The 11964-nt window shown below is 46.6% G+C and overlaps 1 protein-coding gene across 1 annotated transcript in view; it reads left to right on the top strand.

Annotated features, from left to right (window-relative positions):
* The window catches only part of TMEM243 (transmembrane protein 243), a 21237-nt gene that overhangs the window by 730 nt on the left and 8543 nt on the right, over nt 1-11964 (top strand). The window contains exon 2 of the mRNA XM_006099087.3: nt 11-175. Coding sequence (XP_006099149.1) covers nt 11-175 — 165 coding nt within the window. The remainder of the gene's footprint in view (nt 1-10; nt 176-11964) is intronic.

The following is an 11964-nucleotide window of genomic DNA, read 5'->3' as shown; positions in this document are numbered from 1 at the left end:
CCCCCTTGAGCCCGGCGGCGGGGGGGAGCCCCGGCCCGGCCCCTGGGGGAGGGAATCCTGGCCCGTCTTAAGTGCCTTTGGGCCCGCAAAGACCCCCCATGGGGGATTTTCTATCCGGACCTACGGCACCAGCGGTCTGGACAACCGACCGCTGTTCGGAGAGACGTCGGCCAAGGTGAGCGCGGAAGGGGCTCCTGGCCCGGGTGTGTCTGTGTGTCTGTCCGTCTGTGTGTCCGCCTGGCCTCCCGAGTCCCGGCGGGACCCTTGCGCGGCCCCTGGAGGGACTTGCGGGAAGAAAGCCGGCTCTTCCACCCCCCCCCCCCCGCCTCCCTCTCAAGGTGTTTGTCCCGCCACTCGGCTCCCACTTGGGGACGCGGGTGGCCTGGAGCCTGGCGGCGGGCGCGGAGGGAAGTTCGCCAAGTTCTGGGCTGTTGGGGCCCTTGAGTGGAGCGCGGAAGGCGGGGGGCGTTTGCGCACCCGCCGGGGAGCTGACCTGCGAGAGGCTTGGGCTGTGCGCCCCCGGCTTCCGTACCGGCCCCCGCCCCCGCCCCGGGGCGCCTCTGGTTACTGTTGATCCAGGGCCATTAACGGTTCGTTGGCTGCCGGGGCGAGAAGTGAGAGTTTCTGGTTGGCGCCCTTGCAGGAAGCGGTCAAGGGTCTCGGGACCGACCCAGCCATGGTACGTTATTTCAGGCGTCTGCAGAGCCTGTTTTCTCACCGGCCTCGTCATGGGACGTCCTGGGCCAGGCGGGGAAGGCTCTAGAGCGCCCTTTCCCGACCTCAGCACTGTTCTTCTGAGTCGTTTGGGCGAGATTAGCTTGTCTTTGTGCTGTTGCTATTGTTGGTTTCACCTGGAAAAGTGGCGCGGGTGGCCTTTGAGCCCCGACAAATTGCTTTCAGTCTCTCAAAAAGTTGGGTGCCTGGGAGCCCACCTCCTCTTGGGTTTCTCAGCCTCGGCAGGGGCAGGACAGGGACCTGTACACCCCGCAGCCTGGGACGGGGCCCTGAATCTGGAAGCTGCCAGCCTGCTAGGAGACGACTACTTTATTATTTTTTAAAAAACGCCATGTGGGTTTTGCTTTCTCTTAAAGTGTCTTAAGAAAAAAAATGCTTTAAGCCTGAACTCGAGGGAGATGCTCCTTGGTTATCTTGTGGCTTTGCGTTATCGCAGCCTGGGGTGCACCTGGCTTGAGAAGGGTGGCTCTAGGCCAGCAGATGTTTCTCTTTCTGCTCACGTTATCGAGCGTTATGTGGTGGGCCCTGGGGGTTCAAGGAGCCCAGCCGGGTGGAGGAAACATGCAAACCCACGTGATGCCATGAGATCTGTGTTATGACGGGGCAGAGAGGGGTCAGAGGAGACACTGGTCACTTTTATTTGGGCGGCTTGGGGTAGACCCTGGGGTAGCTTCTCCATTCAGTGTCCGGTAGCCTTGAGCTTTTAGATACGGATGCCTCTAAACTGGAGTTTGATTAGAAGAGGAATTTGGAGCCTGGAGAATGGAGGCCCCTTGTTGCTTGAAGGGATCAGACCCAGGGCATCTGGCTGCCCAGCTGTTTCGAGAGCTCCTTGGCACACAGATTGGGGTTCTGTGGGATGCAGATTCTGACCTCATTTAGCCCCATAGCCCTCGAGTACTGAGGTAGATGACTTGGTTGGAAATTGACTTGTTGATTGATTGATTGATTAATTTATTTATCCTCACCCGAGGATATTTTTCCCCATTGATTTTTAGGGAGAGTGGAAGAGAGGGAAGGACAGAGAGAAATATCAATGCAAGAGAAACACATCGATTGGTTGCCTCCTGCACGAGCCTGGACCAGGGCCCTGACCCGGGAGGAGCCTGCAACCGAGGTACATGCCCTTGATGGGAATCGAGCCGGGAACCCTTTGGTCCGCAGGCCGTCGCTCTATCCACTGAGCCAAACCGACTTGGGCTGGACTTGTTGATTTATATAGATACTTAGAAATATTGATGTTGTCTTGCTTGGGTCTAAATAGTCAATGACTAAGTTTCCTATTGCCTGTGATCCATTTGAAATCCGTCCAAAAACTGCTAGTCCAAATATGTCTCTGTTTATTGAATACATTTTAGTCCAAGAGTATATAGCCCTGATACTACTCAGGCAGCTTTAGGCGTTTTAACAGTAGATGTAGCTACTCACAGCTCCTTTGAGTGCCCTCCGTGGGGCTGACAGAATGATTGGATGTGGAGAAATTGTACAGAACAGAGAAAGGATGGTCTGAGGATGGAGAAGACATGGTGGTTATAAGTAGGTGGTAGGCCCGAAGAAGGAGAGGAATCCATCTTCAAAGACAGCAAATGATTTTACTTGAGGACCTGAAGTGGGCGAGGCACAGGAAGGGTGCGTCAGTAATGAGAGGACAGGACACATTGCAGTGGTGCAGTCCCCTGCAGGACAGTCACTGACGAGCAGGGGGCATTCCTGGGCCCTGAGGAACCGTTCAGTGGCACTTGCATCCAGGTGTTCCCAGTTTGCTCTCTTTCAGATGCCAGGAAACTGGACACAACAGCCACTTCACAGTGACAGTTAGTATCAGTAAACTACTTTAGAGGAGAAAAATCTAGAAAAGGGAAAACCCACTTCTTGTCATAGTGTGACAGATCTTCTGAGTCCTTCTATTTACTTTATAACAACTGGCTATACATACAGTCTCTCAATTTTATTATTTTAAAATGTGTTTTTTAATTAGTTTCCATGTGATATTATTCTGTATTGGTTTCAGATGTACAGCAAAGTGGTTAGAAAATCATATACCTTACAGCGTGGTCCCCCAGCCTAGCCCTACACCTATTTATCTTGGTATTATTGACTGTATTCCCTATGTTGTAATCTACATCTCTGTGGCTGTTCTGCAACTACCTATTTGTCCTGCTTGCTTCCTCAATTTTAAATCTAGAAAGGTCTGGACCTTAACTTTAAGGCAGAGATGACTGAAGCCCACAGAGTAGAGGAGTCTAGAGGGAGACTGTTCTTGCTTAGTGCCAGCAACTGCTAGGATTCAGCTTTCTTTCCTTTGATCCTAAGTTCCTTGGTAAGATGTGTGTTGTTATTCTTGTTAGAACTAAGGAAGCTGAACCACAAAGCAGGTTACCTTTTTCAGTCACACAACTAGTTCTCTGGTTAGGTTTTACCAACTCCCTTTCGTGAGTTGACTGGTATAGTACTTCCAAAGCATGGTAGACATTCACCTACCTATTACCCTTTCACAGGAAATTGGTGCAGTGGTCACCCATGGTCATGGAGTGAATGAAAGACAGTGAGATCTACTAGGGAATAATAAACATATAACCCATTGGGCCTTGAGCAGCACCCTCCTGGGCAGTCCCTGAGGGAACTTCTGTCTTCCCCTGTACTGGCTGCACACAATGATTTCACTCACTGAACTCCAACGTTACTCACTCTTTAGCATGATATTTAGGAATAACTTTACAGGTAGTCATGGAATGAAAGGCAAAAGTAGCCAGTTCTCTATTATTCCATAAACTAGAGGGCTGATGCACGAAATTCGTGCCAGAGTAGGCCTTTCTTTCCCTGGCTGCCGGCACGGGCTTCCCTCTGGAACCCGGGACCCCAGCTGGCTTCCCTCCAGCCACCGGCAGGCACTCAGGACCCCGGCTTCCCTCGCAGCCCCAGCTTCATTAGGAAGGACATCGGTCTAATTAGCATATTATGCTTTTATTATTATAGATATCTAAGGGATAAGACAAAGAAGGAAAGCTGTTCAGTTTTTCTAAGAAGTATTTCCCTCATTCCTTGATACTTTTGGGATTACATAATGCTAAATGGGCTATCTTATACACCCCGGTCAGAATGTCTGGATGTTTTTTTTCATCTTTTTTATCTGTCCCAAGTTCTGGGATAGATTATCTCTCTCTTAGAAGAAAAGCAAACCTGGCACAAATGCCATGGCAGTCCAGGATACCTGAGGTTTTTAATGTCCTGTAGCTTCGCATTTTTAAAGAAGCACTATCCAGTAGAAATATAATGTGAGCCACGTACCTGATTTTAAATGTCCTAGTAGCCCTATTAAAAAGTATAAACAGCCCTAGCCCGTTTGGCTCAGTGGATAGAGCGGCAGCCTGCGGACTGAAGGGTCCCGGGTTCAATTCCAGTCAAGGGCACCTGCCCAAGTTGCCGGCTCTATCCCCAGTAGGGGGCGTGTGGGACACAGCCAATTAATGATTCTCTTTCATCATTGATGTTTCTTACTGATGTTTCTGTCTCTCCCTTCCTCTCTGAAGTCAATAAAAATATATATTTTTAAAAAGTATAAACAGCCCTGGCCAGTGTTGCTAAGTGGTTAAGAGCATCGGCCTATGCACAAAAGGGTCACTGGCTCGATTCCCAGGAAAGGGCATGTTCCTGGGTTGCAGGTTTGATCCCAGGTCTGGTTGGGGCGTGTGCAGGAGGCAGCCAATCCATGTGTCTCTCTCATATTGATGTTCCCCTCCCCCATACACTCTCTAAAAATCAATGGAGGATTAACAACAAAAATTTTTTGAAGTATAAACAGATGAAATTAGTTTTAACTCCATACATCCTAAATATTTTAATATATAATCAAAATACAGTTGTTTATTATATAATCAATATAAATGGAAATATATAGTTTTACAATTTTTCTTCATACTAAGCCTTTGAACTCCAGTGTGTATTTTTCACTTACAGCCTGTCTCAGTTTGGACCGGCCACATTTCAGGTAGTTAGAATACTATTGTATTGGACGGCCCAGTCTTAAAGCAAGTGGATTATTAGTTAGGGTGGTTCCATAGTCTGTGGGACTTCTCAGAACCTGTAATAAGCTAATTTTCATTGGGACTCTAGTTGGAGAGTAGTGCTTTTTGTACTGTTTTGGTGGCCAAGTCTTTTAGCACTGGCACAATGCCCTGCCCAATTCTTATCTCCCCCTCCTCCTACCCAGGAGTATTCAAGGGACACTTTCTAGGGTTTGAAAGTGTTACTCAAGGAATCTCCATCCCCTGCTCCTCCTTTCCTTCCCCTAGTGTGAACTATAACCTGGAGGTATTCCCCCCTCTCTTGCCCAGGGCTACCTTTAGAAGTTTGCTTTAGGACAACACACACTTGGGGTAATCTTTCTATGTAATGGATGGGCATTAAGTTATCCTTGGGGCCTGTAAGGCAATCTTGATTTGCTAGCTCACTGCCCGATCATCAGAAATCATTCTAGCCAGTCTAGACTGGTGAACCTCGCAGGGGAAGGAGGGGATGGTTCTGTCTGGGGGAGAAACCTAGTGCAGTTGGTGGGAGGTAGTGTAAACCGGTTTCCAGACCAGCCTATTGATTTTCACTAATCACCAAGTACGTGATTCATCCTTTAAGAAGGGTGGTGACAGTTCTTATCCCTTTATTCCTACTTGGATGTGATATAAGAAGAGTGACTTTGGAGGAAGGCACATCACTGGACTCGGGTAATATTGGAGGGGGAACTTCTGTATGGGGGGCGAGGAATTGGGCCCCGAGTCTCAGATTTTTGGTTACAAGGCAAAAGTTCCATGTACCCTTCTCTCTTCCTGTTTTTTTGTTTTGTTTTTTTTTTAAGGTGTAAAACAAGGTTTTTTTCTGATGTGTAGTCCAATTCAAGCAATTCAAACTTGGGGCATTTGGCTTCTGCAAATACTAGTGTAAGATTAGAGGGCTACTTCTTGCCTTTTGAGGGGTGAAGGGTATGGGGGTTGCTGCTTTATTAAGAACAAAGCTGTGGTTCATATTGTTGTGTCTGCCAGTTGCCTGTTCCCTTGCCCAGTGCCCCAAAGGCTGTCCTCCCAGGGTTTCTAGCTTCTTTCCTTTGACAGAACTTCGGGGTGGTCCTCAGCGGAGAGCTAGTCATCCAAGGGACCAGATCAGTTGTCCTCTTGCCTCTCACTTTAGTTGCAGTTTCTTGGGCTGGAGAAAGAGTTCAGGCAGATGGTTGGCCATGCCTTTTTTCGTTCCTGTTCTAATAAGTGTTCTCTCTCCACCCCCAGACCAGAGGACTGGGACTCTCTGGGGGTTTGGCTCAGGCATCTGTATTTTTAGAAAGCTCCTCAGAGGATGCTGGTGCAGAGGGAGGGCTGACATCCTGGATCTCACCCAGGCTCCATGAAAGCCCAGTCCAGGCTGGCACCTTCTCATGGACCCGTTTCCTTTAGCTGCCTCCCTGTCTTGGCAAATGTTCTCCTTTCTGTAGCACTCTGCCCTGTCTTCTCCAAACTTATGGATTCTGCTCAGCCTACTTCACCTCAGAACCTTCTTTACAACCAGCCTGCAGCCACACTTGCCTCCTACAAGCCTGGCAGTCAGAGGAGCTCCAGCACTTGCTCCTTGTGCTTTCAGAGATTTATATATAGGTTGTCTCTGGACCAGAGTATACACTCCTTGTGGGGAGGAGGCTGTGCCCTCATTTCTCCATAGCACTAGGCACAATGCTTTGCCTAGCCCTTGATTTTATGTATACTGGGTTTACAGTGAAGTGATAATCTGGCATCACCAAAAAGTAACCTGCATTCTTGGGAGCTCCTGGAACAACAGTAACAGGCAGAAGCTGGTGTTCAGAAAGAAACCTGGAATGCTGATACCAAAACAGGAAGTGATGCTTCAGGCTCTCCTGCAATTAAGGTCCTTACTCTCCCCTCTCCCTGCTGAGCTTCCGCAAAAAGGCTGGTAGTAGGAATACATACAGCATTGCATAAAAACACTTAAACTGATGCCTGGCCTTTCATAAGTGGATGGTCTGCTGGGTTTTCTTTTCTGTAGATGGGTTTTTCAGGTCTGTGGTAATAGGCTGGGTCTACCAAATTGAGTCTTTTTTTTGTTTTTTTTTTTTTGTTTTTTACCTTAGGGTCAATCCATAGGCCATGTATAGCTGACCGTGTTTTTGAACTGCCAGAGGCACATGTGTTTCTGTGGAAATTATGGAATGCATTTGAAATTGGGGCTGCCCTAGAAATTGGGTCCAGGGCATGGCACTCACTCAGCTCCCACACATCTCTGAGGAGCCTCATCTCATTGGGAAGATGGGCATTAGGTGTGGTAGAAATAACACTAACACCATATTGACAACTATTTACCAATTCTCTGTTAATGCCAGTTACTCTGTTCTAGACACTTTATGTGTCGTATCTCCTAATCCTTACAGCAACCCTGCATATTTGACCATTGTGCAAATATGGGAATTTAGGCCTAAAAGTTAAGTGACTTTTGCAAGGCAGGCATATGGTAGGAGAATAACTTTAAGTCATGTGTCATCTCCTAACCTCAGAGTCCTTTACTATATACCTCTCATTCTGAACGTTGGCACATAAAAATAGGGCACTTCCTATGGTTGCCAACTCTAGGGATTATTTGCCCCTTAAACATGTGGAATAGGTTTGTTTGCTATTGTTACTGTAATCTGATTTTCATAAATGGTGCTTCAGTGAAAAGAATGTATTTCAAGGGCATGTATCTGTGAGAAAGAATCCGGCAGAATGGGTATACAAAAACATTCACAGTGGAAAGATACTTCAAAATGTGAATCTGTGCTATAAGAGAAACATGTAAAAATGTCTATGTACTTACTGTGTCGAGAGAGAAGTGAGGGGAAAGTTGGTGTTCAGGGCTACACAAAGCTGTGGAGGATGTGGATGCACTGAGAGAGTTCAGAGCATGAGACTGTCAGGTGTGGGCGTGCCTGCATTCCCATAAATCCTTTCTCACGCATCCGCTGGCACCGCTCAGTCTAGTGTTTCTTTGGCAAGTCTCAGAAGGGTAGAACCTTCAATCAGAGAAAAGGTGTCCCCTCACTCTCCACCCAGTGGGTGCTGTCCCTAGGATTGTCCCTGGTGCCAGCATGAGGGGAGGCCCCTGCTGAGTCAGAGCCAGGTACCTCTAGGGGCCCAGGTTAAACCCACTGGCTCAGCTGGGCCCAAACCTCCTCCCACATCCTCTCAGTAGGTGTGTTCCAGAGGGCTGCCCCTTAAGCGTGCCACCCAGCCATTTCCAGAGCTTTCCTGACAATGATTTGGAAGAAGAAAAGGAAAATCATTTCTGAGAATTGGCCTTTTATTTATGGTATGAGAACCCTTATGTTCGGGAAATGAAGAACTTTGGACGCCAAATTGCAAAATTGTTGGATATGGCTCAAGGGTCTGAATCACTCCTTCTAGGCTAACAAAGGTGGGAAGGAAGGTCATGCCCTTTGGACATGTCAAACATGCTGAATAGATTGCTTTTCTTCTCTCTCCCTCACAAGGCAGTCACTATCTTTAGTGACCCGAAGGACGTGTGGGCTAGGCATAATAAAGGGGAGGGATAATAAGTACTGGATTTAAAGGGATGAACCCTTCAATAAAAGGATGAGCAAAGTGCCAGGGAGCATGAGGAAGGGAGTAATTCTGGAGACATCAGATCGGAGGGTTTTTGAATCTTAGACCTAGAAGCAGACCTAAGACCTAACAAGAGGAGGTGACCGGAAGTCCCAAGCAGGAGGTCCAGCTTGTCAAAGGGATAGGAGCTGGAAAATACAGGAAGTGGCTAGGGATTGTGATGGTTCCATTGTGACTGGACTCTTGAACTTGGGAGGCAGGGTCAGAGGAAGGGCGGGGCTGGGAGGAGAGCCTTGAATGCTGTGCTAAGGAGTATGATTTTCTTCTGGAGGCTTTAGGTTGTTGAGTGTGCATGTACCTATTTTTTTATTCAATTATTCATTGTGTGCATACTTCATTTCAGGAAATATGCTGTGTGCTGGATAGTATATCTTTTCTCATGAAGTATAGATGTACTGCAGGGAAGATAGGCATTAAACAAATCTTTGTTCTTCTCTCTCTTCCTTATTAAGCTTCAGTCATCCTGGCCTTTTTTTTTTTTAAGTAGTATTAAACAAAAATATGTATGTATGTATGTATGTATGTATTTATTTATTTTAGAAAGGGAGGGGTAGGGAGAGAGGAAGAGAGAGCTAGAAACACTGATGAGAGAGAAACATCATTGATTGGCTGCCTCCTGCATGCCCCCTTCTGGGGATTGAGCATGCAATCTGGGCATGTGCCTGAGATCAGGAATTGAACCCACTGACCTCTTGGTGCAAGGGTCAACGCTCAACCACTGAGCCATACCAGCTGGGTCTGGCCTTCTTTTTTTCCTTTTAATTCCCAAGCTCACTTCTGCCTCAGGGCCTTTGCACTGGCTTGTTTGCAATATCCTTCCCTCAGGTCATTGCATGTTTCATTTATTTTTCTTATAAAGGCCTCTGCTCAAATGTCACATCATCCGAGGAGATTCTTTTGACTAAAACTAAGCCCGCAGTTTCCACCCTGGTTACTCTTCTTTTACCCTGTTTTATTTTCTTCCTAACTTCCTAACACTTAGCATGTGAAAAAAAGTGGAGAATGAATGCTTAACATCAAAGCTGAAACAGGATGGATAGAAGGCTCTTCTAATGTTGAGGGAGTTGAGGTTTTTGAGGCCAAAACTCCATGAAGGAAGAAATTCAATGTAGAGATGAGGACAGAGATAATTAATTGAGCCAGAGAATGGGTGCAGGATTGGCAGAGAAACTGATCACCTTCTGGTCCTCTTCACGCCAGAAGTCGAATGAAAATAGGGGAGGAGTTTTCCTCTTTTTTTGTGGCCTTTTTGTGTGTGTAAGAGTTTCTGCTGCTGTGTAGTCTTCAAGAGTGGTACCAGGAATCTGTTTGAGGTAGAGCTTCTAACTACTTTCTTGAAAGAGACAAAGAATCAACCCAAATAAAAGACCATGGAAAAACAGTGAAAGCTCAGCCAAAAACATGAATTTATGGTAAACTCAGTTAGTTTGTTCTTTTAGCTAATATTTGAGCATCTAGTCTATGCTGGGCACTGTGATTGGCTGAGGGAAATGACCAGTGCCACTTCCCACCAATACAGTGACACCTTTGTACAATCAGAAGAACATTATCTCCACTCTGGGTAGTGGCAGCTCTGCTCTCTCAGTCACATGGCAGACATGGCTCTTAGCCTCCAGGACCTTATAGTGCAGAGGAGGAGGCTGACGAGTAAACTGGGAGTTAAGTTAGGACCGTTTGAAGTTTCACAGGCTTCACCCCAGCAACTGGGGTGTTGAGGGTGACTCGGGGCTGGGTTTTCAAAGCATCAAAAGCAGAGGAGCATATCCACCAGGAAGTCTTCTGTGCATTCCTGAAACTGCTGACTCCAGTCAGAGATTGGTGTAGTCAGTGGATGTGGGTGAAGCCCAGATGGAGGCAGTTGAGCAGAGGGGTGGAGGAAGAGGGATGTGGCAAAGCTGGTGCTGAAATAATTGAGGTAACTGAGAAGAAGGGAAGAAGTTGGCATGAGACTGCTTGGGCACATACGTTTCAGAAACTGAGGATGTTTTATTCCATTCCATCTGCTCTAACAGAATACCATAGACTAGTATTTCTCTCATGGTTCTGGATGCTGGAGGTCTGAGATCAGGAGCCTGCAGGGCTGGGTGAAGGCCCTCTTCTGGGTTGGAGACTTCTGAGTGTATTCTCACATGGCAGTCAGGGCTAGGGAGCTCTCTGGAACCTTTTATTTTTAAAATAAGGGCACTAATCCCATTTATGAGGCCTCCATGCTCATGACCTAAGCATCTCCCTCCTAAAACTGTCACATTGAGCCTTAAGATTTTAATATGAATTTGGGAAGGGCGGGGGACACAAACATTCAGACCATAGCAGAGGATATTACTGAAATTACCCTGTCAGCCTGGCCTGGGGAGCAGGGAATGCCTTGCCCCCCACTTCTGGCCCTGCGAATGTGGGATGAGATGTGGGTAGCAGGGACTCTGTTGGGGAGACTGTTCAGAGAGATAGGCAGCAAGGGGAATCCAGCATGGGAGAACGCTAAGAGTCCCAGAGACAGGGTGCTCACATGGGACAGACTTTCAGGGTGGGGGTGGGGTGTGAAGACTGACCCTGTAGGACTGAGAACATCTGGAGCGGGAATGCGGGTCTGTAGGGCTACCTGTGATATTGTCTGAAGGGAAGGACTTTTATGGAGTCCCATAGAAAGAAGTACAGTAAAACCTTGATATAAAGGACTAATTCGGTCAAGGGGGTTTCCATTAAAGCTGAAAGTCCCTTATATAATAAAGTAGGTTTTTCGAATGCCTATGTTAAAAATTTGACAAATTAGTTGTAGACATATTTATGTAATTAAAATTAAGTATTTATGGAGGTTTTAATTTCATAGAAAAGTTTTCTCTATGTATTATTGTAATTTTAAATTTATACTGAATAGGTCTAGTAAATGTGTGCATTTACCAGTCACTGCAAGTAAACAAATGTACATGACTGGGGCGTGGCTTAGCATCACGTGGGAACATCATCCGCACCTGTTAAAACTGCTTCAGAAAGTCACACCACGTGACAACAGAACCGATGCAGTGTGATCATGTGCTAATCATTCACTGAACATTGTTTACAAGTGGTGACTCTTGGATTTAAATATGGATATAGTAGTAGATATGTAATATTTATGTCAGCAAAAAATAGTGTTTTTTTAACATATGGCCTATTTGCTAAAATGTTAAAAATAACAGTGAATTAATAACAACAACAAAAAATACCCTGTTAATTTAATCATTAGGCACACTTTGGTTAAAAGCCTTTTAAAATTAACAGGGTGTTCATTTTCACATATGACATATGGGCTGGAAATTTTGTCCGTTAAACCTGAAGTCCTGTAACACCAAAAATGGAGTTCTCATTGTTAACGACTTCCCCACCTTCTCTCTGGAGTGTGGGGGGGAATGTCTTCGTGGCGTTGTCCATGCGGGGTTTTCTCTTCTGCAAGGGGTTTCTCTGTTTTGCTCCGCTTCTCCCCAGGCGTGAAGGACGAGCTCCTCAGCAGGAATGCCGTCATGCCTCTCACACCCGTGCTGGTCCTGCTGTTGCAGAACACGCGTAACTGGGCTTGTGCTCAGGCTGGTTACTATGGATA

The sequence above is a fragment of the Myotis lucifugus genome, unplaced genomic scaffold (genome assembly GCF_000147115.1).
Source record: "Myotis lucifugus unplaced genomic scaffold, Myoluc2.0 scaffold_257, whole genome shotgun sequence".
NCBI classification, from domain to species: Eukaryota; Metazoa; Chordata; class Mammalia; order Chiroptera; family Vespertilionidae; genus Myotis; species Myotis lucifugus.
Note: the sequence above shows the minus strand (reverse complement) of the source record. Positions and strands in the feature narration are given on the sequence as shown.